Source organism: Salvia splendens, chromosome 5 (genome assembly GCF_004379255.2).
Source record: "Salvia splendens isolate huo1 chromosome 5, SspV2, whole genome shotgun sequence".
Taxonomy (NCBI): Eukaryota; Viridiplantae; Streptophyta; class Magnoliopsida; order Lamiales; family Lamiaceae; genus Salvia; species Salvia splendens.
This window is the reverse complement of record NC_056036.1, coordinates 17,469,048-17,496,568: the sequence shown is the minus strand read 5'-3', so window position 1 is coordinate 17,496,568 and position 27,521 is coordinate 17,469,048. Positions and strand designations below refer to the sequence as shown.

Sequence of the window (27,521 nt, the reverse complement as noted above, 5' to 3'; positions counted from 1 at the left end):
TTCATGGAAAAAAAATATGATAGTTTCATGACTTTACCTCTCTCTTGGATATGTCTAAGAAATGCAATGGGGATACAATTTCTTTCCTATCAATTAGGACTAATTAAAGACATCTATCATCTGAGATGGGATCTGATGTTCTTCGTTCACAACTATCATCAGCAAATTCATATACAATGGTGCCCTTATCTCAACATGAATTGGACAAGCCTCAATAAAAAACAGTGGAATGAACTATTAAATATCAGTATCTCATAATTCGAGCTTCCAATCATCAATCCGACTATCTACAACTTAGATCAATGTGTCTTTAACACTTTGCAAGATTTCAGCCCAATTGAAGAAGATTTTACCCTGCGATCGTGACTCGATGCGGACTGCGCATAATTAAAAATTTGGTGACAAATGTATTCATAGATGTTCTGCCCATTCTTAAAACTTTCATAATTCATAAATTTCAAACGTCTCAACAAACTTTAAATTCAAACCTCCTAATAAAAATTATAAGAGCATCAGCAATGACGTCTGTCCCGGCGGAATTCCGACCGGCGTGCCGGAATTCCGCGGCGGACGTCCGCCATTGTGCATGGTATGCACGGATAGGGAATTCCGCCGAGGACACTGCAGTTCCGCGGCGTTTACGCGGAATTCCGTCACGATGCCGAGCGGACGTCCGCCATTGCGTTGACTCCCACGGACATCCGCGCGGAATTCCCGTTTATTGCATTAAATGTTTTTTTTTAATTTCTATAAATACGTCTCGTTGAACTTAATTTCATTCGCATCACTTGTATTAACGATTATCTATCTCTCTCTAAAAATACCTTTCTTTCGAAGAACAATGGAGCACCACGATAGCGATTCCCCCGCCACTAGAGAGTCACCGGCGCCTTATTTTCCCGTCGGCGGGAGTGCCGGAATGCCGGGGATGTTGCCCCAATCTCAAATGCCATCGGGAATGATGCCCGGGTACTACAACATGTAACCGCAGTGGTATGGGGTGATGCCCCAGATGCCCGGGGCGAGTGCCGGAATGCCGGGGATGATGCCCGGAATGTCGGGAATGATGCCCGGAATGATACCCCCAAATGCCGGGGATGATGATGCCCGGGATGATGCAGGGATCGCATGTCGCTGCGGGGGGGAGTAGGTAGGGGGGCCCCCAATCGCCGGTGGACAACGTCTATCGGCCCTATATGGATTTACTGTCGACAGACAACCCGACGAGTTCTCCTCTCGAGACTCAGTTAACTGGCAATGACACGTTCTCGCTCGAGGAGTTGGGGCTTTCTCCGATCCGGGATTCTCCCACCGACGCACCACCGGCGACAGTGAGGAGGGGGAGGACAGGGAGAAGGAGGGGCAGGGGACGGGGCGTCCCGATGTACGGTGGTGAGGAGGGGGCCGCTGAGGTGGGGGAGGGATCCAGCGGGAATAGGAGGACCGTTTGGATCATGGACGAGTGCGTCGCGCTGGCGAAGGCGTAGATCAGTGTAGTGGAGGATCCTTACGTCGGGACGAACCAGCACATCGACCAAATGTGGTAGCGCATTAGCCAAAGCTACCTCTAGTTCAAACCGCCAAGGGGGAAGCCTCACAACGGAGAGCAATACCGGAAACAGTGGGATCGGTTGAAGAGGCAGCTCAGCCGATTTGCCGGCATTTACACAAACAACCTCCGCTCGGCAACCAGCGGCATGTCAGCCGAGGATGTGAAGCTCATGTCTCATCAGCAGTTCCCCGACACTCAGTTGGGCTTCGGGGAATTCAAATATTGGGCGGTGTATCTTGTGGTGCAGTCTTCGGCCAAGTTCACTGCGGGTTTTGAATCTGGCTGGCCGAAGCGGACGAAGATCAGCAACTCCGGAGAGTACAGTAGCAGTGCCGGTTCCGCGGAACTCCCCCCGCCGAGGCAGAGTTCCTGAGACCCACATCGTCAGCCAGCCGCCGTCGCCTGGTTGGGCAAAAGTCTGCGGCGAGGATGGCGAGGGGAAGCACCAGCGGATCCGCCGAGGCCCAATCGGCAGCACCCGCCCAAAACGATCCCGAGAACCCCTCATTCGCCCGCATCGCGGCACATGAAACCTTGTTACGTGCAATGGTTGAATGACGTCAATCGACCGACCCCCATTACAAGCGGTCGCTTAAACCCCTCATCAACAGTATGCGACGCGATTTGGGGTTCGGAGACATGTCGTTCGGTGACGGCGAGGGGGTGGCGGCGACGGGGACGGCGACGGAGAATCCGAGGAGTGAGAAGCCGGTTTTTATTTTAATAATGTAATTTTTTTTAGTAATTATGTATTTTTTTTATAATGAAGTATTTTTTTTAAAATAAAGTAGTTGCATTTTCTCTGTATTCGTGTCGACTATTTAATTCCGTAAACTTCTTACTTCCGGAAATTGTTTAATTTGTGAATTTGTGAATATTTTTTAATTGTGAGAAGTTTTTCGGGATGTCCTTGGGGATGTCCGCCACTGTGCAGTGGGAATTCCTTATGATGTGGCAGTGCAGTGGGAAATCCGTATGACGTGGCAGAAGGTGTTTTTGGGAATTTCGCCGGGAATTCCGCGCCAATGCTGCTCTAACCATATCCATTGATATAAAAGTAATATATATAAGACCTATTTTTCTTAACGTTTAACGGAGGGAGTAATATTTAAGTTAGGGAAAATCTATTACTACGACACCGCCACCGCCACCTCGCTGCCTGCCTTCGGCAGTTATCTCAGCCGTCGCCAATCGCCATATCTCTCACGGTTAAGGTAGCTAATTTATTTTCTATACACTTTTCTTTCAGTTTTAATTTTTTATAACTATAAAAGAAATTACTCTTGATTATCGTAGTAATATTATTTGTATTCAGTTCCCATCGTTCTTTATCCAACTTTGTCTCTCATTTCATTAATTGAACTGTAAATTATTCCAATTATTTGTTGAACACTCGTGGGAGCAGAGAGACTTTGGTTTGAATTTTGAAACCCGATTGGTTTTATTGTTATGCAGCTCATATGTTTGAATAAATGCCAACTCGAACTGGTCATCCTATTTCATAGGTCAGTTATTTTATGCTCTTGAATTGGAAATCTTGCACTATGTTCAATTGCTTTTAGCTTGTGTTTCATACACCTGAGAAAGTAGAAGATCAGTTGCCTCTTAGGCGTTTCCATACTTGTTATCAGTTTGTCAAAGAAGATGACTTGTACGTGTAAATTTGTAATTCTCACAACCTATGACTAATTCTTCTATGGGACTCAATTTGATGTAGTATATTGGTTCTCACTTGCCGTTTTATTTTCTTTTTCTTTTTGCTGTACATATATACAAATGAATAATAGTTTTTTACGATAATTATCGTTTATTTTATCAATGCGTCTCACTGACAATCATACATTAAGCATAATTGCAAAAAGTATTCGATGTTTCGAAAATTGACATTTGTATCCCAACATAAATATTCTGGCTCGCCAGGATTATGAAGTGGCATGCCAAAATTCGCATGTGGTGTTTCTTATGTGTCCACAATATGTGACACAGAGTTCTTTAACATATAAACCCGTGATTTGAAAATGCCATTTACGTTTAGCCCTGGTAGGAGGTTCTAAGATATACCCAACTGGGAGTATGATGATCACGTTGAGACATAAATGCTGTACTCTGTGGCAAACATTGGGACAATAACAATTACTCAAGTTCCTAAGACCTTTATTCACAAATTTTTGTACATCTATTTGGTTTTGATCGTATATTGGTTGTGGTTGCATAAGTTACAATCCCAAAGTCACCAAATGAGTTTTTCAAATTAAATTTCCCTTCCTTTTGTTGTTTGCTTTGTTATTGCAGTTTTGTTGTCTCTGCAGTTTCCTGGTACACATTTTGGCCTAATTTTAGGTCAGATTTTGAGAACTTGGACAAGCAAAGGCCCCTGGATTCTTTGGTTAACAAAATGTTCCCGGTAATCATTAAATTAATTGAAACAAAAAAAAGAGCATTACCATCACATTATTCCATGATATTATGTTACAGTTGGCAATGCTGAAATTCAATTTTTGAGATGGATTCAATATTTGTTATTCACAGAAATTGACTAAAGAAAATTGCACTCATCTATTCAGAAATTTGGTGATCGTGATATTTTGTTATCATCCTAAAGATTGAATGGAAATGGAGCTAGAACTAAAGCGGTAAGGCCTAGCTCCTATCTGGCATTTCACCATTATTCTCCTACAGTATGCGTTGTATTTCCAGTCTCTTTTTTATGTCAGTTTAAGTAATGCACTCCTTAATAATCGAAATAGAAAGATGCTTTGAGATTTCTTGTTTATACCCAGAAAGCACCTCGGATATAGCTAGTTACTTGTGGAGGCAACATCCATACAGCACGTTGGTTTTCACTAGTACTATAATATGAAAGTGAAGACATGGTTGGCTAATCAATTACTACTGTTTATGCTACGTTGTTCCTTTGCCATCAATGGATTTAGACTTTAGGTGTGTGAGAGTTTTGTCTTTCTTATTCCTTCTTTTTTTTGGTTTTCGTTTTCTTTTAAATAGTTAATATTCCTCGTAAACTTTGAATTGAACAGAGTGCAATGATAGTATGAATATATTAATTTGTAAACTACCTTATCAATGGCAATGGGGAAATCTTCTAAAGATATAGGTACTTATTATGGTTCCTCTAAATTTTGGGAGATTGTGAGTAGGATTTGTTACAGATTGACGTATGCTAGTCTTAATAAATATTTTACAGGATGATGCAGATGGAGAAATGGAGCAAATCACAATAACGATCCGGAAGGAAACAAGAATGGATAGTGAAGAACAAGATCATAAGTACTGTTAGACCCACTCAGATAAAACTGAAGTAGAATCACTTTGACCTTATTTTCCAAATTGGCAAGTTGTACCTCCCATCAGTAAAAAATGAGCATGTAAAGTTAAAGACACTTTCAATGCTTGAAAGAGGCATTGGGTTTAGACTCCCAACAGACACAAAATTCCTCACTCAACATTGCAGAATTCTGAATCAGCTCAAAATTATCCATGCCAACCTTGTGAAATGCCCCTTCTCAGCTGACATCGCCACTTTTACCTCTCTCCTCTCAGATGCTGCCACCTCCTCTAGCATTACCTTGTTCTCATATGCTTGTGTTATATTCCAAAACCTTCGGTCCCGTACTACCTTTCAGTACAATACTGTAATTAGAGGCTTTGTGCAATCCAATCAACCCATAAAGGCCATCTTGTGCTACAAAGATATGATGAGAGATGGACTTATCAAGAATAACTACACTTTTACACCTCTAGTCAAAGCTTGTTCCATGGTTTCACAGGAGTTTGAGCGTATAGGTTTATTGGTACATGCTAATATTTTTAAATTAGGATTTGGTTCTGACCTATTTATTGCAAGCGCTTTGATTGAGTTCTATGCCTTAAATCTTGACATGGGGACAGCAGAAGAGTTGTTTGGTGAAATTCCAGTGAGAGATGTGGTTATGTGGACCACAATGGTCGACGGTTATGGTAAAATAGGAGACATTAAGAAAGCGAGAGAATTGTTTGATAAGATGCCAGAGAGGAATGTGATATCTTGGAGTTCAATAATTGCAGCATATTCACGGAAAAGTGATTTCAGAGAAGTGTTATGCTTGTATAAAACAATGGAAAACTTGAGTTTGAAGCCAAATGAGTCGGTTCTGGTGAGTGCACTTACTGCATGCGCTCATCTTGGTGCATTATCACAGGGTTTATGGATACACTCGTATGCCAAGAAATGCAGGTACGTCTCCAATCCTATTCTAGCTACCGCATTGGTTGACATGTACTCAAAATGCGGTTGCGTGGATCTAGCTTTAACAGTTTTTGAAGAGAATCGAGAAAAGGACTGCCGAGCCTGGAATTCTATCATATCTGGAATGGCACTACATGGGGATGCGAAGAAATCACTCAAACTATTTAATGACATGGTTCTGAGTGGGACCCGACCAACTGACGCTACATTTGTTGCTGTCCTCACTGCTTGTACTCATGCTAGGATGGTCCAAGAGGGCCTATCTCTGTTTGAGAGCATGACAAGAGTCTACAAGATTGAGCCTAAAATCGAGCATTATGCCTGTGTTGTAGACCTCTTGGCCAGATCAGGTGAGATAGAGAAAGCCGAGAAATTCATTGAAGATAACATCCATGGAATTGGGGAAGGGGATGGTAATGTATGGGGAGCTCTGCTGGGGGCATGTAGGATTCATGGGAAGGTCGATATTGGGAATAGATTGTGGATAAAGCTAGCTGATAAGGGAATTGCTGATTACGGGATCCATGCACTGGCTTATAATATGTACCGGGAATCTGGTTGGGTACATGAAGCAAAAAACATTAGGAGACAGATTGAGACGAAACAAATGAGGAAAAAACCGGGCTGCAGCACTGTAGAAGTTGACGGAATCGTGGAGGAGTTTGTTGCTGGTGATGTTTTGCATCCTCGGGCAGGCGATATTTGTAAGATTCTTGATCTTTTACTGAGTGGTGTATCATGTCCTATAACATTGTATGAGTATGATGACAGCACTACTTAGTAACTACATGTCTTCATAACATTTCATTTTTTCTAGATAAGGTAATAAAATGTCAAGATTGAGATAAACCTGGCCACAAGAGTAGTTGTACACTTGGAAATTTTAGCAACTGTTTTAGTAATTTCCTCAGAAGGTTAGAGCGATGCAATTTGACTCTCACACATTTTTTTTTATCTCTAACTAGGGTAACACATCGGAACACACAGATCTTAATTTGTTTTAAGGCCCAATAAAATTTTAGTTCTTTATGCATTTCTATTTGTCTTCAATTTTCATGGGGTTCGAGGCGAAATTGCCTATGGAGTTTTCCGGCGGAACTCATTGGGCGACGGTACCGTTTCTTAGCTTCTAATTAGTAGTTTGTAGAATGAATGCATCAAGGATATTGCATAGCATCTATAATACCAGTATACATGCACTTGTGAATAATTGTTAAGAACTTAAAGAATGAATGATTCATTTATAGAAGTGAAAGATCATACTTGTTGCATTAAGTTGTCCATCAAAAACAAAGAAAACCAAGTATATGTTGTAATAACAAATAAATATAGAAAACATTATAGAATTATTAGATTACGGTACTAAACAAATACTAAAAACTTTAGATGATGGAATCATCCTCTTGAAAGAAAATAACAATCAAAATTTGAACCTTGAGGTCATGGGTTCAAATCCCGCCACACGCTGGGAGACTTTCGGCCTTAATCCACAAACATGATGTTAGTTTTGCTACAGAAGAACGACATGCATTATTTAAGACACGATAGTATATAAAGGGGGAATTTTTTGTGAAAATTAACAAGAATCCAATCGTAATTAAATTTAAATATATATAATAACTTGATCATTATTAGATTAAAATTAATAATAGTTACAAGAAAATAGAAAGCAAAAAAGGCTACCATTAAACATGAAACGCATGTATAAATTGACTATTGTCCTTTTTCAGATTAGACGAGGATACCAATTTATGTATAAAAAAAACGTGTGCAAGTTTATGTGTTATTTACTTGGTTGTAACAATGGGTCCTACTAGGTTGCTAGGAGCATCATAAATCCCGCCCCGGATCCAGGCCCCATGTCCCGTCTACGCTATAATTCCTCTAATTCTCTGGATCAGGCCACACCACCTATAACCCTGCAGGCTCATTCAGACCTCAACTATTAAATTGCACTATTCACAACTACAAGTTATTTTACACGTAAAACAGAAAGTGTTGAACAATTAAAACACGGAAAATTCATTGTCCAGTCGAAAATAAAAGATTACAAACCCGAGAAATAAAAAATTACAAATCCTAGAAAATAAAATTTAGAAACCCTAGAAATTAAAAATTACCAAAAATATAGAAATTGGTGGAAGAATGTTGAACAAATGGTATATAAATAAGGCAAAATTTCAAAAAAAATAAAAAAAAAAAAGAAAAAGAAAAAGAATTGGGGGTTTGGGTCAGCTTGAACACCCCATAACCTTAGGCCTGGCCGCAACCGGGCACGGCCAGGCCTCTCCACCGCCTCCTCCAACGCTGTTGGGCCTAGGCCGGACCCCAAGTGCGGTCCAGCCCAATTTTTTTCTAGCGTTATTGATGCTCTAACTATTCCCTAATTGCTAACTACAACCAATCTTATACCTATTCTAAGATTTAATGGTCCACAATTTGCCATATGGAATTTTAATATTAATTAATAAATAGGGAAAAGGCTATTATGGTCCTTTAACAAATTATAACTAATTCTTCGAAATATCTCAAAACTTGGAATTATTTTTTCACAAAACATATATAAAATTAAAGGTAATTTTATAAGGATTCTAACCAGATCTCAATTGCATATGTTTCGATGATAAAATTTAATACTAATATTAATTAGAATTTTGAATATTTTGATAATGTCAACTGATACATCATATATGTCAATTGATACTAGCAACGAAGTCAAGAAGCCTATTTGACTTATTGTCCTTATTTATTGTATCAATACCATTATGTGTTATTCTATTTGATCAAAGGAGTTCTTTATTGAGACATTATTGTACCTATCATGTTTGATGAAATCTTGTGATGTCATTAGGCTGTAAAAAGTTGAATACTTTCGAAATTTAAGGAACAATGTACGGGAGAAAGGTGAGTTGGTGAAGGAATTTTCTAGTGTTGAACATGGGGCAGATTTTTACTTTCAATGTAGAAACATATATCTTCTCATTATGCTGGAGGATTTGCATTTTTATTGGTCTTGATGGTATTGATAGATATGATAATCTTTGGTCAAGAGATATTAGCAACCATGTATACTTGTACCTATAAAAATATCACTATAAACTAACAAACATAAACTAACAAACACAATGTCAACTCCACCGTATATAAATGTCGACTTATTTAATAATAATAATGCCAACAGACACTAGAAACAATGTCAACAGACACCAGCTTTTTCAACACCATGCGCATCAACATCTCCTCCAACACCTTTTCTGTCGCGTGAAAGCTCGCCATCAGCTTCTTCACAAGCTTATCAACTGAATTATTCACTAACAATAATAGTACTCATCATTGCACAATGGAGTCACTTCAACGAGGCATATCGACGTAGTCAACTTGTAGATTGAAATTAATATCAAATTGGGTACGACAAAAGGCATAATGTTAACAAATACCAGCAACGATGTCAACTTGTATCTATAAAAATATCAACTATGCACTAACATATACAATGTCAGCTTCGATATATATATAAATGTCAACTTCTTCAGTTATAATGTCAACAGACACTAGCAACAATGTCAACTTGTAAATATCAACTATGCACTAACAAATACAATATCAACTACGCTATATATAGATGTCAACTTCTTCAGTAAAAATGTCAACAGTTACTAGCAACAATATCAACAGACACCAGCAACAATGTCAACTAGTATCAATAAAAAAATCAACTATGCACTACAATGTCAACTACGTTGTATATAAATGTCAATAGACACTAGTAACAATGTCAACTTATATCTATTAAAATATCAACTACTCACTAACAAATATAATGTCAACTAAGCTATATATAAATATCAACATTTTTAGTAAAATGCCAACAAACACTAGCAACAATGTCAATTTGTATCTATAAAATATAAACAATACACTAACAAATATGATATCAACTCCGCCATATATAAATGTCAACTTTTTCAATAATAATGTCAACAGACACTAGCAACAAAAAAAAAGCTTGTACCTATAAAAATGTATACTTTGCACTAATAAATAAGTACAATGTTAACTTTGTTATATAAATGTCAACTTCTTGGATAATAATATCAACAGACGTACAATATTAAATCTGCAACCGAAAATTCAGATACAATTAATACTACACGAACATGTCAAAATAGGGGACGAAATTGAGTAAATATAAACCTGATTCATAAGAGGCAACTAATCCCAATAAAAGCATGTTAATGATAATGGTGCTAGTCTCCAAAACCGATCTTAAACCATAAAATAGTGCTTGATTAATAATATGTTATTGCAAAATTACGTTATCGAATACCTACATGAGGTGTCACATTTCAGTGTGTCACGTTTAATTGTGCTAACTACGGCGTAAAGTGTAAAAAGATTGTATGACTATTGATTCATGATTATTGCTTCATTTAACGTAGCTTATTATTTAAAATAGGAATTGAATTTCGTTGTTGAAGTCTTTTCCAAGTTAGAAGCAAAGGTGGAGTATTAAAATTTTAAAATTTAACATGGCAAGACCATTAGATCCTAGAATCGAGTGGCGTAGAATTGACAGTAGTTATTAATTAGCCTTATATAAATAGAAAAGACCTATTTGCCCTTTTTTGCGGAAAAATGCAAAGCTATTTTATTTACCCTTTTGTCATTTTGAGAAATGTCAATCATTGGATAGAAAAAAAAGGGAACTCCTATAGAGCAATAGTGGCTTCTCAAATAATCCAACAAAATGCAAACTTAAGATTTAAGACTTATATAAAAACACCATTAACTGAACAGTGAAGCTTATCTCGTGAGTAAAGAAGCTGCCGGATTTTCGGAAATTCTGCCCAGCGACGGCAGTCTGGCGACTTTCCGGCAGCGCTCCGGCGGCAGTCCGGCGATCACAGCGAAACTAACCTCCTTCGACCACGTTTTCACGATCTATCCAAATCTACACTTTTCAAGACTTGATTGTTAGTTTTAAGCTTTCAAAGTAAGAAAATAAAGAGAAAGGGGAAGAGGAAGAAGAAAGGGAGGAAACCCTACCTCTCTCGGTTGACGGCGGTGAGACCGCCATGTATACAGAGGCGACGGCGGAGGTGGTCGTCCCCGGCGGTAGAGAGACCGAGAGAGAAAGAGAGAGACTGAGGGAGAAAGAGAGAGACCGAGGGAGAGAGAGAGAGGAGGGAGGAAGACGCGCCGGCGGCCGGCGTCCTCACCGGCGCGGCAGGAGAGAGAGAGGTTGAGGGGGGAAGTAGCCGCCCCCTTCCTTTCTATTTCTTTTTGAATTTGGTGGAGTGGATAGGGTTTACTAATTAATTAGGTATTAGGCCTTCTCTTTGGGCCAAATAATTTAGTATAGTATGTATGGTCTTATAATTTTTCTAATTGAGTTGATTTTATTTTATATATTATAAATAATTACTATGTATTTAGTCTTTGGCCATATATTATAAGTTATGCTAAGTCATTAAAACCTATAGTGTTAACGATCCTTTTGGTACTTACTATTATAATATTTGTTGCAATTTAAATATTTTTTTTATTGAGACATTTAGTTTTTTTATAAATTATTATTAAGATAGTATAACTATATAACATTTTATTATAATTTTATTTTGGATGAAAGAAAAACAAATTCTCTAAACTTGCATTGTACATATATTCAAGAAATGTTAAAATTTTAATTAAGTAAAATGATAGTGTTTGGGTGATGATATTCATAGGATGAGATTGTGACAAAATAATTTGCGTCACGAGATAAGATTGTGGACACTAAAGGTAGTATGAAAAGCTACAATTTATTTGATTTTGATTTCTTCTATGAGATAAGATTTTGTTCTTTATAACTTTGATTCCTATTTCTCTTTTATGCTTCTTAAAATATTATATTTATGTACATTACTCTCTTCGTTCAATAAAAATATAGGCATATAATATGCTATGGAAATTAAGATAAAATTTGTAAAGTATGAGAGGAGGGGAAGGGTAGTTGAAGTAATGTTTTAATAGTGGTATAAGTTATAAATAACTTGGTGTATGTGGGTAATAAATTGGGATAAGTTTCTATAAATGAAAATGACAATATTTTTATGCGACGAACGAAAATGGAAAGTAAATATATTTTTATGGGACGGATGGAGTATTAAGTTTAATAAAAAAAAATCTTAAACTTATCAATGTTGCTCACGATTCTCATCGTTGCAATATTGAAAACTTTTTTCAAAAAGTTTGAAAAAAACTACTACTATCTCATACTATCAACCAAGACATTCAATATTTTCAGTTTAAATAAAAAAAACTATTACGATGTGCATTTGGTCAATTTAGATACTTTATACTATGATTCTAAATTCTTTTAAAGATCAAACTCTACAACCATTCAATAAGAAGCAATACCTTCTCCAATTTGTTTTCATTTTTTTATTCCTAATTAGCTCTACAAGTTTATTGGTAGTAAGGCTATTCCATTTAAAAAGTTGCATTGGCCCACCGAATATTTAATTAAAGAAAGAAATAGGGAAAAAACAATGAGATAAATAGAATTAGAGTACTACGTGTTTAAAATTCTACCATCCTACTGCTTTTCATATGATAGTGGTTACGTTTAACCATAGCAACCCCTGCTATGTTATAGTCCGATATGTTATAGTATAAAGTAAAGGCCAAAATTGGTCCTGAACATATAGCCATTTTACGATTTTGGTCTTAAACATTATCTTTTGGATTTTTTGGTCCTGCACATACGGACATTTGATCATTTTGGTCCTGCACATATGGAAATTTGATCATTTTGGTCCTCCGTCAACATTTTCGTTAAAAAATAACGGTCAACATTATCTTTTGGATTTTTTGGTCCTGCGCATATGGATATTTGATCATTTTGGTCCTGCACATATGGAATTTTGATCATTTTGGTCCTCCGTCAACATTTTCGTTAAAAACTAACGGTCAACGGCCGATTTTTGACTAAAACAATGGGTTGGGTCGGGTCGTGTTTGGGTCGGGTTAGGGTTACATGTTAAGAAAAAAATTAATTATTTTTTATTAATTAAAAAATTATAAAACTTTAATTTTAGTTATTTTTGTTGATTAAAAATATTATAACGACTAAAACATGATGTTATTATACGATTTAAACATGATATTACACGATAAAATAAAAAATTACCAAATTAAAATAATCATTTTTAATCAAAACAATAAAATTAAAGTATACTAATATTAAATCTATATAATAAAATTAAATAATTAAAAAATTATTTTTAATAAAATCTAAGCATAATATTTTCTTTAAATTCATGAAAAAATCAATTAAAAAATACTATACTTTAATTTTATTAATTAAAAAATATTAATTAATTTTTTAAGAATATTATGCTTAGATTTTAACGAAAATATTATGCTTAGATTTTAAGAAAATATTATTTTTTTCTTAACGTGTAACCCAAACCCGACCCAAACACGACCCGACCCAACCCATTGTTTTAGTCAAAAATCGGCCGTTGACCGTTAGTTTTTAACGAAAATATTGACGGAGGACTAAAATGATCAAAATTCCATATGTGCAGGACCAAAATGATCAAATGTCCATATGTGTAGGACCAAAAAATCCAAAAGATAATGTTGACCGTTAGTTTTTAACGGAAATATTGACGGAGGACCAAAATGATCAAATGTCCATATGTGCAGGACCAAAAAATCCAAAAGATAATGTTTAGGACCAAAATCGTAAAATAGCTATATGTTCAGGACCAATTTTGGCCTTTACTCTATAGTATAACACAACAGATGATCCTCCCCATCTTACACGTGTGTTTTTATTGAATGTGTCTTTGTTATCTATCTCTCATAAAACGTCTATTAAATTTAGATGTTTGTGTAGTGTTTTTTGTCATTTGTCACTTTGTGTGTATATGTGCATTTTGTATATGCACTTTATTTTCGTGCGTACTAATGTAAGAGTTGGGTGTAAGATATAGCCAAACATGGTTTATGGTTTTTGATATTCATTTATTTTGTATTTATAATTTGAAACTTTTATGTTCCGTGCATAGCACGGGTGTTAATACTAGTAGTTATCAATTCATCACATCCCAATATTAGTAAATTTTAAAAAAAAAACTCGTATATTTTATTTTATGCAACATATTACTCCCTCCGTCCTGGACTACTCGCACATTTCCTTTTCGGCATGGAGATTAAGGAATGAGTGTACAACAAAGTCAACAATTGCGGCTGTAGGTGATAATTTTTACTAAAAATGGTAAGAGTGGAAATAACTTGGGTAGCCCAGAAAGGAAATAAGTGCAAGTAGTCCGGGACGGAGGGAGTATTAAATTTAAAAACTACAATTAATAAAATCAAAACGATATGGATAGATTGGAGGAATAAAATATCTATCACCAGATAAAATAGTAATAGATGCACTTATCCATACAACATAGTATTAGGAAAATATATTAGTGCTGTGGATTTACCAAAAGTCGAAATCATTCTATATCATTATATTGGTCAGGTCAACCAACCGTCCACTTCACTGCCGAAATGTCCGCCCCTCACTTCTCAAATTCCTATTATTTTCTGTAGCCAAATCAACTCAACCGAAAAAGAATCAGTTTTCGGCATTCTAATGGCGGAGGCCAAGCTTTTTGAACTTAACAATGGCACTATGCGTGTAATCGTCTCCAATTATGGATGCACCATCACCTCTGTCTTTGTACCAGACAAACATGGTAATCTTCTGCATTCACTTGGAATAAAAATCTAATCTTTTCCTTCTTTTCAAGCGATTGTGTATTGATGGTTTTGGTTTTGAATTGCTGCAGGAAAATTGGCCGATGTAGTTCTTGGATTTGACACAATTGAGCCATATCAGGTCACTGATTTTATATACAAATCATACTATTCAAATTCAATTTTAACTGATGTCAAGATTCTGCCTCTATATGTGTGTTTTTGAATGCTTGCATCATGATTTGAAGATACCTATTATTGTTCTGTGTGTGAAAGTTTTGTGATTGACTTTGAATTGCTTTTGTTATGCTTCTTTTATTTATTACTACTATGATTTTTATTACTAGTGCATTCGCCCTAATTTAACTATAGTAGGCCCTTCTTTGTATGATGAAATGAAATGTGATTCCTACTTCCATTCTATTCATTTGCTTGGTACGATGGAATGAAGTAGAAAGTAGAACGACAATGCAAAGAAATTGTCATTTCATTCCAATCTTCATTCCATTCCATCATACCAAAAATAGCCTTAGGGTTTCTAGTTATACTTTATTAGTCCCAATTAGGATATGTTGTGTGCCTCTTCTTATTATTTGGCTATGTGCAGAAAGGAGATTCTCCTTACTTTGGGTGTATTGTGGGTCGGGTGGCAAATAGGATCAGAGATGGGAAGTTTACACTCAATGGAGTCGAGTATTCATTGCCTATTAACAATGGACCCAACAGTCTCCATGGTATGCATCCTCACCATCTATTTTTTACTTTATCACATATAGATGTCCTCCTAGTGCCATAGCGTGCTTCTATGCAAAATAATGTGAAATTTGATTCTATATCATTTTGCTTCTACATTCAGTTTTAAAACTGAGAAGAGTTTGAGTGTTAAAGGATGAACAAGGTTATGTTTGGTCCATTAGGTGCTCAAAGTTGTACTGAGAATATTATGGTTACTTGGTTGATCACTTTAAAAAATGGAACACAATTTGCATGGACTTTTGTGTGCATCTCTTGGTCGGTGAAGTTTGTTTTGTGGGAATAATTATCGAAACCACACTAAACCTAATGTTGCTTGTGATTAAGAACTAAGGGTAAGAAGAGTTGAGAAATAAGGACTAAATGACAGAGTTTAGTAGTCTATTGTTCACTTCTCTTGGACTACTCTGTAACTCTGTTGATGTAGTCCGTAGCCTGCAAATTCTTGTATTTCCCAAAATCATTTTGTTACCTATCATTTTTGTGCTGCCATGGCCCTGTTATTTGCTAAAGTCATTCTTCCCTATTAATTACGCTTCTCTGTTCGACAACTATCAACAAAACTGCACAAATTGCTTCTTCCCATGTTCTGCATGTTGCCATTTCTACAATGAATAAATAGTAGTAACATTTTCCATACCTTTACGGTGCTCCTTTGTAATATTTCATGATTGTAAGAAAAGTTTGCTAAAAGGATATCAGTGTTGGTCTTTTCTGAGGGTGTTCTTGGACAAAAAGATTTGGGGTGGAGGAGATATTTTATGAAAAATGATTTAAATGCCTCCAAATTATATGGATTACAAGAACACCACCATCTCCAAGAAGATATATCGTGAATGTAGTTGTAAATAAGGATTTCAAAATCTTTAAGATATTTATAGAAGCAAAATCAAAACTTGAAACCACATCCCTTCCCGTATAGTAAAAATTTAGGGTCCGGACATATTGCCTCATGGTGTGTCTAACCATCATAATTGCAGAAAAAGATTCAAAAAAAGGAGAGAACTGGTTTATGCAATTGTGATTGGTTGGACATACCATGTGGCAATATGTCCGTACCACTGAATTTTTTATTTCTACTATTTAGGCACATTAACTTTATAACGGGAGGACATTTCCCCATCTGTAACTTAACTGGTTGAACGGAATTTTATAAAATAACGTGGAACTGGGGACTTCTTTGATCCAACTAGAAATTTCAAGTTTTGATTTAATTGTAATCTTTTTCGCGACACTGCATTTTTTCATGAAGGTGGGAACAAGGGATATGATAAGGTCATCTGGGAAGTGGCTGAATATAAGCAGGGTGATACACCATCAATCACCTTTAAGTATGAGAGTCTCGATGGGGAAGAAGGTAACAAACGCATTAGTCAACTGCATTAAACTCCTTACCGCGATACACACACATACATTCACTTATTTTGTCATTTGCAATGCAGGTTATCCAGGTGATGTTTCTTTCAGCGCGACGTACACGCTCACATCCAAGACTACAATGAGGCTCGACATGGAAGGTGTGCCGAAGAATAAGGCAACGCCAATCAACCTTGCACAACACACCTATTGGAATCTAGCCGGTCATGAATCTGGAACATTTCTAGATCACACTATTCAGATATGGGCGGATCACATCACCCCCGTAGATCAGAACACTGTTCCAACCGGTGAGATCATGCCTGTCAAAGGCACGCCATTCGACTTCACTACTGCAAACAAGATTGGCAGCCGTATCAACGAGGTTGGTATAGGCTACGACCACAACTATGTTCTCGACTGCGGGGAGGAAAAAGCAGGCTTGAAGCACGCTGCAAAATTGAAGGATCCTGCTAGCTCGAGGACTCTTGATCTGTGGACCAATGCTCCTGGTATGCAGTTTTACACTGCAAATTACGTGAGCGGCATTGTTGGTAAAGGTGGTGCTGTGTATGGAAAGCATTCGGCCGCTTGTCTGGAGACCCAGGGATTTCCAAACGCCATCAACCAGCCAAACTTCCCTACCATTGTCGTCCAACCGGGAGAGAAGTACAGTCATAGTATGGTGTTTGAATTCTCAACCGAGTAGGGTATGTTCAAGTGTGTCAATGTAAGTTTGAATTCTTATTAGTATCAGAGTTATGCTAAGAGTACTAAAATAAGTAGTACTACATCAGTGCATATGGCCTCTATTTTTTATCTGGGATTTTGAGTGATCAAGTTTAACAATTTCAACTGCAGATTTTGCATAGCCTTTTTATTCTGCTTCATTTTGTACATGCAGTTCAAATATTATATATCTTGCAACACTTGATAGATATTTAAGTAAATATATCATTATTACGTTTCACTATGTGTGCATTAAGTATAATAAATATAGTACATAAATTCAATATAGGTAAATTAAGTTTAGCTAATTTAAAAGAGACAAAATAGACATTGTTTGGGAGTCTTGAGACTAGTAGAAATTTAATTTGAAGTAGGAGCTGCTTGGAAAAATATGCTGAGTTTGAATAGCTATAAAATCAGTTGAATTATAGCTGGGATTGGTTAACACGAGTGATTAGTTAAACCATTAGTGATCAAGAAGCTACAAGCTTGCAGTTCTTGTAGAATGAATTCTTGAATCGATTTTACTGCATTGTATCTTCTGCGAGGAACAATATTTATAGATAAAAGTGTGTGATATCTCTTGTTCATTGATGTAGATCATTTAAGATCGAATCACGTAAAATTCTTGTTGCATTTCTTTTTACAATAGATCAAGCTCGATAATCTTTACTATTTGGTGCCGTTTGTGGGAATAGGGGAAACAAATCAATGGCGACGGCAAGGTTAGTTCAAAGGCAAAAACGACTTCGGCCTTTGGTGCATCAATGGCTTGTGGATGCTCTAAAGACCGATCCTAGGGAGTAGACTGCGGTAGAAGGCAATGATAAGACCGCCATCAAGAGGGTTGAGATCATGGAGAAGGCACACAAGGTGACAACGCTACTATTTTGTCTCTCGCCAATAAAGTCTTGCAGGAAATGTCGAAAGGAGCACAACCGCTGTGGTATGGTTCAACCTTGAAAGTTTATACTATATGACTAAGTAATTGGCTAATACAATGTGAAAGGACGAACTAAGGCCATGAAGCAAGGACCTCAAATGTCATTTTCTTTTCTAGGGAAAGCGAATGTATGAACCCAATAGCTTAGACACCTTCTATACAGCCATGATCAGCAAATACAAGTAGTGTCAAAGATCCCAACAGTTCTACTGCCCCAAACATCATTACTATCGATATAATAAGACTTGAGGCAACACTGTATCCATGGTGGATCTCTGGTAACATACTCACCCATCGGATCTCTATTTACTCCAAGCAACACGTCCAGCATCTTTGTTAGCGCATCAACAGACTCGCAATTCTCAAAAAACTTGTCCTGCATACCAAAATAACACAAATGACTCAGTTTTTTTCTAAAGGAACACAAATGAAGAGTAGTTATGTTCATAATATTACTCACGCCATGCTTAAAATGTTCTCAAACACATTTTCTGTACTCGAGGTGGACCACGTCTCAAGAGTGGACACATCATTTTCAATACTGGAAAATGTGTTCCATGACATTTTTGTGACAATATTTACACGTTGGAAATCGAGTGAGAAGGATACAACTAAAATAGATATTTCAATGGTAGATCATTTTACCCCATCCTTGTCAAAAAGAAAAGCATGGATTCTTGCAGTCGGATCCTCCAGAGTCAGCTGCATTCTGTAAACTCCACTAGGCGAGCGGAAATCCTCTGGCCTCCATGGGGCTAATGCAACAACCCTGACCAAACACTTAAATTTATGTGTAACCTGCAATGCACAAAATCAATAGTTGAAAGCGGCAGCAAGCCCTGTGACCTTCGTGATTCAAGTTGTTAAGTGATACATAAAGGCATATCCAGTTGTAAGTCACTAGTAATGTATTAATGATAGGAATTCCCTCATATCATTTATATTGTGTACAAAATGTTGCATTCAGACCAATTAAAAAGAAATGATAATGCAGTCAGCTCAGCTGAATATCACATATCCAGTTTTAACATAGTTCAACCTTGACACCAGATAATAGCAGCATAGATATAGGCATTAAAACATTTTATATAAAATAGAATAATAATATAAAGCCGCACAAAAATATAAGTAAAAACCAATTAAACATTAAATATGACCAAACAATAAATGTAATAAAACTTCTAACAGAGAAGGTGAGGTGTCAAAGGGAAGTGGATGAAATAATAACAAAGATGCATGACCAGCAAGTAATCATCAAATGACAAACGACTTGGGAGGAAGAGCATGTTTTTTTTCAATAAGGAACTGCACTAACCAATTCAAATTGACACGAAGGAAATCTTCTTGTATGGGTGTTTATCCAGTATCCACACATATGTAATGACAGAGATATGTTGAGTAGCAGCAGATAGGTAGGTTGAGAAATCACATAAGAAAGGGTACCTCAGGATAAGTTAGGACATCCATCAGCGTTACCAAGTTCGCATCAGGATGGCTGGTCTCTAATTTCAAAAAATTTAAGCAGTAAGCATGCAATCCATTAGGCATCATCATTATTGACAACAGAAAGTACAAAGTCATCATACACTCAAAGCAACAAGACCTGTTATGGAAGAGGGCCAATAAAAACATGTGAAGGGAATCCTTCCATATCGGGTAGAGACACGCTCCTTGTAAATCCTGATTTACACATGCCTTTAGTTATTACTCGAAAAACAAAGATATAACCTTATGAGTAGACATGGGATATTGGTTAAGGGTGACTCAGAAATATCAAACAAAAGAAAATATGAGACGATTAGTTTGCTATTACTATATTTGGAAAGATAATCAACCAAACACAGCTATTATATTAAGTTTATGACCTTTGACGATTCATAACACTGTAGTCATCATCGGGCAAGTAGCAGAGCTTAGAGGTGGGTGTCAACACTGCACGCCACAAAGCAGCATGAACTTCAAATCTTATGTTGATAAACTTCATCCATCTGTTACATTTAATAAACTTAATGCCAAGCTTCTCCTGGCCTTGATCAATAACCATCCTCAAGACTGTTCCAACAACTGGAAAGGTGCATAGAATGTCTCTTGATAATGGAGCAGGTTCCAACATTAAAGGTAGTGGATTTTGCATCTCGTCTTCATATCTGAAATAGCAGACCACAAGAGCAAAGGATTTCAGTCCATGGTTATGGTTTGGTTCCTTAAGTTAATAGGGATTCTCATTATAATCATAATATGACATAAAATGCATTTTGCTCAATCTTGATTATGCATTATGCCTCTCAGAAGTTTTTCAGACAGCATAATCAAGAGTAAATATCTATTCCTTCTTAATATCTGCATGCATTTCATAGGTTTATTTTTTCTAAATGCGTAGTGCATGGATAGGAAAGATGATAAACTGGGCAGGGCTCCTCCTCAGCACAAGTTCCATAGATTAAGTAACTAACTATACTCAAATCAAATTTAATTCCCAAACCACAAATCAACTATCAACAATGACTTAACAGCACTATAGCTAATCCTCAGGTGTCACATACATTAGAAGGGATACGCATTATAATCAAATAGTACGCAGTTAAATGACATAATCCAATATATACAGCTCCTTGGTCTACTGATACAAAAGAGGGATACAATTACAAGTGCCACATATCCAATTCACATGCACAAGGGGGATACCTTTTGTACTCATTTGATTCAGAGTTAAAATTATGCTAATATATATAGTTTCTGCGTCAACTGAACAAGATAGAGCGGAAAAAAATCAGTTCCTAACTACAGACAAGAGAAGATAAATACTACTGACTTAGCTTCAACAGAAACAGGATGTGTGTCACTTCCATCCCAAATAAAGAGCATCCACTCATCCTCCTTCACTTGAGCAATATGCAAAATCTAACATGGTGGTCAAAGAGCAAAAGATAAATATTAGCACATGTTTCAATCCCAAAGATGAACTCCAACTCTCTGAAACCAGGGGATGTAAGTCCTACAGCATTTCAAACTACCTTGCATACCACGTTGAAGTGTTCACCTTCTTTGATCTCTCTCAGGAAAAATGTCTTATACAAGCCTGTCTAGCAAGCATACATGTATAAAAACAACATAAAGCAGCATATATGTCTCCAAGTTCACGAAACTTGGAAGAAAATCGTTGCATAAAATACAACAAGCTTGTGACAAAAACATAATAGTGATACGAGATATCTCCATATCTCTATTAATTTGTCTATCAATTATTTTCCATATCTTTCCATATATGCTTATGATTATTTTCTTGATCACTATGTTAGGGTATTAGAGAATTAGTAAATAGGACTATTTGTTCTCTTTTTATGCAATCAATGAAAAATCATATTTACTACATCTTCTTTCCATATATGCTTATGATTATTTACTACGTCTTCTTTATTGTCTTTTTTCGCATAAACCCTAATTGGGGCTGATCTCGGGGAAAGCTCGAGACGTCCATCGTTATTTTCTCGCCGTCGATCACCCGACGACGTCGATATCGTGTTAGGGGAGAATTCCCTTAACAATTGGTGCTTTTGCTGCTCAGCCGCACCACTGCCAGCTGCAGCCGCTGCTCCATCCTTGACTCTGCCCCCGCCAGCTCCTCCGTGCAGCCCCGATATCTTTGGAGTTGAAGAGGCTTTGTTAGACGATGAAGAGAAGGTTGGATCTTTTGCTATTTTGAGGTTTGCTCGAGTGAGAGGAGAGAAGTGCAGTAGTCGTGACAAAGTTGAGCGGAATGAGTTGTTGAGAGCTCATTGTTTCACATTTGGGATATTGGAAGAATTGGTTAATCATTCATCTCCAATAGGTGAGAGAATGGTAATGGTCACCAATGGTGCTGCATTATTTCCAAGACGACACTCCTGCCCATTTGATCCCGGAGGAGATATATCTCATCTAGCTTATGTTATTAGCGACTCTCTTCATTGTTTCGTGGTTCCCACCTTGAGGATAATGTGGATTTTAACCGTGGGGGAGTTGATACGAGAATATCTCTACGAATATCCACATATCTCTATTATTTCATATATTATTGATTTAGCATATCTTTCCCATATTTTCCCATATATCTCTTAGGATCTTTATTTTCTTGCTCATTAAGTTGCGCTAGTCTTATAAATAGGAGTATTTGTATCCTTCTCAATCAATGAATGAAATACATAATTTCCTTTATTTACGTCTTCTTTATTGTTCTTTATCGCTTTCTTTGCATAAACCCTAATTGGAGTAGATCTCGAGGAAAGCTCGAGACGTCCATCGTTATTTCTCTCCGTCGATCTCTCGTTGACGTTGATATCTTGTTGAGGGAAAATTCCCTTAACAATTAACTCCCCCGCGGTTAAAATCCACCTTGTCCTCAAGGTGGGAACCACGACACAACGAAGAGAGACGCGAACAGAAGTTTTGGCGAGCTCTCCCCTCCTGGATCAAACGCACACTGAATGGTTAAGCGTCTGCACTCACCAATTCCTCGGCGACCAGTTTGGCCGCTTGATTGTATATACTCCCCATAGATAATTATCTTCAAACCGGTATAAGCACCTCCTCTCTTGTTCCAACAAATCTCAACATCTTAAGATGACACACGAGCAACATGAATTGATGCGATGATCTCCTTCACTTCACCAGTAGAATCCTCCTCCAACGCCTCTTCTTCCTCACTAACATCGAGGATGTACAACTGCAAAATTGGGGACGGTTGGGGCGGTTCGTCGTCGAACAATTTCCCCTCCCCGACAATGGCTTGGTTCGACACGTTTCCTGTATGAGAATAAGCAGCCTCACGATCTATGAATTTAGTCGCTTCCGTTGCTAATATAGAATCCGAGGACACCAACCCCCTCTCTTGAATATCACAATGCTCCCCTTCCACCATACCACGATTAGAAACGCAGTCGAAATCTTTAGGATCATCACATGAATATTCAACCTGAGCATCTAAAATCAAAGAATCTGACATTGCACCCTCTTGCTCCCTCATTCGTTGCTGATCACAGCCTTGGTATTCTTGCCGCACGCGATGGTCCCAAGTAGAGAGTCCGTAACTCGGCGCCCCATAGGCTAGGGTTGGGTCCCACAACGAGTGTCCGTTGTGCATCTGGTGGTCGGGGAACCGGTTACCCCACGGGTCCCATGCAGCGGCACTATGCGACGAGGGTGGAAGACCCCACGGTTGTGCCTGTTGCGACCGCGTCGAAGTCGGCAAATCCCATGTTGAACCTCTCTCTCGCGATGTAGGCGGAAGGTCCCATGTTGAACCCCTCTCTCGCGATGTGGGCGGCATGTCCCACGTCAACTGATGCGGTGCGAAACCAGCCCGAAGTGGGCCCGATGCGCAACTAAGGTTAGAGCGAAACCCCTCGGGCCAGGCCGAAAAGGCTGCGCTCGCCGGCGGAGGCGGCGGAGTGACGGATACTGCCGCAAACGGCTGGGTAAACGGCAAGGGGACCTCCAGCGGTCGCGATTGCGCGTGGCTGTGCGGCGGCTCCGGCCGAAGCGTGTGGCGCGAGGATTGGCGACGATCATACTCATCCATGCGAGTCTCCAGCCTCGCCATACCCGCCAGCATATGCTCGAACATAACCTTAATCGGATCGAGGGAGGGCGACCCGACCGTGGGTGATAGTATCGGGTCCGTGAGCATTGTGCGGATAGGATCCAGTGGAGACGATTCCGCCTGCGGCGAACGGCCTGATTCCTCGATCATGGACATGGCGCCCAAGGGTTTCGTGCGGCCAATCATTGATTGAGAAGCTGTCATGAGTTCATCAATGAAAGCACCAATTGTTAAGGGAATTTTCCCTCAACAAGATATCGACGTCGACGAGAGATCGACGGAGAGAAATAACGATGGACGTCTCGAGGTTTCCCCGAAATCTGCTCCAATTAGGGTTTATGCAAAGAAAGCGATAAAGAACAACAAAGAAGACGTAAATAAAGGAAATTATGTATTTCATTCATTGATTGAGAAGGATACAAATACTCCTATTTATAAGACTAGCATAATTTAATGAGCAAGAAAATAAAGATCATAAGAGATATATGTGAAAATATGGGAAAGATATGTTAAATCAATAATATATGAAATAATAGAGATATGTGGATATTCGTAGAGATATTCTCGTATCAAATAGCCTCCTATAATAACAAAGTTATCAAACATAAAAAAATGTTTTGAGTGATTAAAGTAAAGCAATGGCAGGCACTTTATACCAATAATTCTTTCACCAAATGAACATTTCCTTAACCCTACTATGACCTTCTTATCCTTCTCTCTAGGTTCATATCTTGCTGAAATCTGATAAGGCACAAGTTCCTTAATACTAGAGCCTCTTCCTTCGAATAATGCAAACGATGAAAATTTCTTGTTGAACAAAGCATAAACACCGTCAGGCCTAGCTGATATCTGCACAAATTAGCTGCTATAAAGCATTAAAATAAAAGGGGGGAAAAAGAGAGAGACAGAAGAAGATGTTATTTGTTTACCACAACATGATAAAGCAGAACTATATCTCCAACATTCTCAATTGCAGGGAGATCCTCCATAGTTGGAGCGAAAAAATGTATATGAATCCCACTTGGCAGCGACTCATCGATGATCCTTACCGAGCAAAAACAGTCTTCAAAAGCGACCAAAAAAGACACATGAGCCCCATGATTTCTGAGAAATGTGAAAAAGGTGGGAAAATTCGGAATTACCAGTTCCTATAGCAGATTTCGGAAGAGTGGTGTCGACTGCTACACCGATGAGATGGACTCGCTGATTAATGCAAGATACTGCGTCAGCTCAATTGCGTGGTGAGTGGCAGTTATAACTATAAGAGCAAATTAGTTCCCGCCCATTTCTCTACTCCATCTCCATCTTCATCTCCATCTCCATCTTCATCTTCATCTTCAATACGCTTTTATCTATTTTTCTCTTATATAAATGAATCATGTTGAGTTACTATAGCAAGAGATGACAACATAATTAATCTGTAAAAAAGTGGGGTTTAAAACGTTTTTAATTTGGGATTTGGTTTTTAAAATCATAAATTTTGCTATTTATGAACTTTATCAGAGTGTTCCGTGGGTGATATGGTCGAAAAAAAATCAGTGACATATACTAGATGGAAAAATGACATTGTGTATGAGTGTATCCTATGTAAAGTTGCTTAAATGGTTCTCCGGTTCTCAGTTAACCGGAATCAAAATCGGAATCGGCCGGTTAATTGAAGAACCGGAACCGGAAAATCTGGTTTTGGTTCCAGTTCCGGTACCAGTTCCAACGTTTTAAATAAAATCGGTTCCGGTTCGGAACCGGATTATAATTCAATTTTATTTTTTATAATTTAATATACTAATAAATCTAATTTAATTGAATTAATTTTGAATTAAAGTAAAATAATTTGAAACATTGAGTGGTTTTTAGATTTAAACAGTGTTAGATTTGCGAGCTATGTTTTCTGAAGTATTTAAAATGTTTAAATCGTGATACTTTGAATCTACAATTATTTCTCTAATCCATTTTTTATGAACTAACTACAATGAGTAGGACATCATAAGTTTGTTTTTAATTTCCAAAATAACTTATACAAATACAATATCATTTCATATGATAGAAATTTAACTTTATAACAAATTTATGTAACAATTCATTTAATATACAATTTAAACCTATTTGTGAATAATTTATTAATGTTCCGTTATAAACCAGAAAGTCACAACAAGATCAATTAGTATTGGAAATTCCAATGAATATTTGTTTAGCCAAAAAAGGGAAAATGGAATTCAATTTTAAAACTCATTTTTAAAAAAAATTGCTAAAGTTTAGAACTCCTATTTTTGTATTAAAAATTGCTAACATAAACTAGTTCGACCTACTACACTTGGCATCACTCTTATCCATATATGAATATTATTATATTGTTGGTTTGTATTTTTTGTATATTTATTTGATTTTTTAGGTATTATTTGTTATATTTCTAGATGTTGGATTATAATTTTTTTAGTATTGAACTACTTAAAATTATAAATAAATTCGGATTAAAATTACACATTGGTTCCGGTTCGGAACCGGAATCAACCGGTTCCAAATCATAACCGATCGATTCCGGTTCTAGGTATGAAAATTTAAAACCGGTTAACCGGTCCGGTCAGAACCACAACCGGCCGAATAAGCAAGCCTAATCCTATGAATAATAATTTGAGAGGTGAATCTCATTTTCAAGTAAAAGTATTTTTTTATTAACTCTTCAATATTGTCAATATGTTATCCTTTATTGTATTAGTATTTATTTATTAATATATTTTGAATAATAGTACTACTAATTTTAGCTTTTTTGAAAAAAAAATTAAAAAGCATCACAGAAATTAATTTATTCAACCAATAAAATGGATCCAAAGCTTATTTCTTTCTCATCTTTCTCTCTTTCCACAAAAACCCTACTTCTCTCTAATTCCTCTCAACAAAACCCCTAGTTATCCCAGACATAGAGCAATTGAAATACAGTAGCGGCTCCAGCACCGGTGATCGTGACCTTCGATTTAGGTACAACTAGTGTCATTATAATAAAGTGGCTTCACCCCGTGTCGCAAATTTTGAGAAACCTACAAGGAGAAAGTTAGTACTTTTGTTTGTGAGAGAGATGAATGTCATTTTTACAGAGTGGTACAAGGCAATCGATGAAGATAATGTCGTGACTTCATCAACATCACTGTTCGAATCTGTGTTAGGATCGTCGACTGCAACATTAGTTTGATATTGTCCGCTTTGGGTCAAGCCCGCACGGATTTGTTTTTGGGTCACTCCCAAAAGGCCTCAAACTAATTGGGGTTGGACATGAATTATATACACCTTCCAACTTCCCCTACTCATCCGATGTGGGATGGGTTTGTACCCCAACAAACCTCCCCTCAAACCGAGACCACATCGGGAACGCAGTCGACACGAACATGGGTCGTTCCAGCCCTGGCCCCTGGGTCATCCTGGGCCCGACTCTAACTTTGAGTCCTTCAGGGCCCGACCCTAACCGGGGCTCATCCAGGCACGACCCATAGCCACCTGGGCTCTGATACCACTTGTTAGGATCGTCGACTGCAACATTAGTTTGATATTGTCCGTTTTGGGTCAAGCCGGCACGGATTTGTTTTTGGGTCACTCCCAAAAGGCCTCAAACTAATTGGGGTTGGACAGGAATTATATACAC

The 27,521-nt window shown here is 37.5% G+C and overlaps 3 protein-coding genes and 1 long non-coding RNA gene across 14 annotated transcripts; 2 read left to right on the top strand and 2 right to left on the bottom strand.

Annotated features, from left to right (window-relative positions):
• The first annotated feature begins 2,653 nt into the window (after positions 1–2,653).
• LOC121805854 (pentatricopeptide repeat-containing protein At5g66520-like) lies at positions 2,654–6,644 on the top strand. Of its 11 annotated transcripts, none has more exons than XM_042205874.1 (7): positions 2,654–2,766; positions 3,008–3,057; positions 3,845–3,956; positions 4,117–4,185; positions 4,333–4,492; positions 4,588–4,664; positions 4,755–6,644. In XM_042205874.1, the coding sequence occupies exon 7, from the start codon at positions 4,957–4,959 to the stop codon at positions 6,574–6,576; it is 1,620 nt and encodes a 539-aa protein (XP_042061808.1). In that variant the 5' UTR covers positions 2,654–2,766; positions 3,008–3,057; positions 3,845–3,956; positions 4,117–4,185; positions 4,333–4,492; positions 4,588–4,664; positions 4,755–4,956; the 3' UTR covers positions 6,577–6,644. The 11 variants fall into 11 exon arrangements, with proteins under 11 accessions (XP_042061808.1, XP_042061807.1, XP_042061813.1 ...); XM_042205873.1 differs by having other exon boundaries at positions 4,082–4,185; XM_042205879.1 differs by lacking the exon at positions 3,845–3,956.
• A 2,238-nt stretch (positions 6,645–8,882) lies between these two features.
• On the bottom strand, positions 8,883–11,159 carry LOC121805713. Its single transcript, XR_006051522.1, has 2 exons — positions 10,842–11,159; positions 8,883–10,746 (listed from the first exon to the last, which is right to left on the bottom strand). It is a non-coding gene; the product is annotated as an uncharacterized LOC121805713 (long non-coding RNA).
• Positions 11,160–14,286: 3,127 nt separating this feature from the next.
• On the top strand, positions 14,287–17,500 carry LOC121805238 (galactose mutarotase-like). Its single transcript, XM_042205040.1, has 5 exons — positions 14,287–14,530; positions 14,624–14,673; positions 15,139–15,265; positions 16,537–16,641; positions 16,727–17,500. The coding sequence occupies exons 1-5, from the start codon at positions 14,428–14,430 to the stop codon at positions 17,347–17,349; spliced, it is 1,008 nt and encodes a 335-aa protein (XP_042060974.1). The 5' UTR covers positions 14,287–14,427; the 3' UTR covers positions 17,350–17,500.
• An 872-nt stretch (positions 17,501–18,372) lies between these two features.
• Positions 18,373–26,221, bottom strand: LOC121803920 (protection of telomeres protein 1b-like). Its single transcript, XM_042203493.1, has 11 exons — positions 26,197–26,221; positions 25,033–25,119; positions 24,820–24,953; positions 24,547–24,739; positions 21,327–21,391; positions 21,125–21,213; positions 20,178–20,459; positions 19,916–19,992; positions 19,756–19,814; positions 18,958–19,110; positions 18,373–18,688 (listed from the first exon to the last, which is right to left on the bottom strand). Exons 1-11 carry the CDS (start codon positions 26,219–26,221, stop codon positions 18,482–18,484), a joined length of 1,371 nt encoding a protein of 456 aa, XP_042059427.1. The 3' UTR covers positions 18,373–18,481.
• Positions 26,222–27,521: the final 1,300 nt, after the last annotated feature.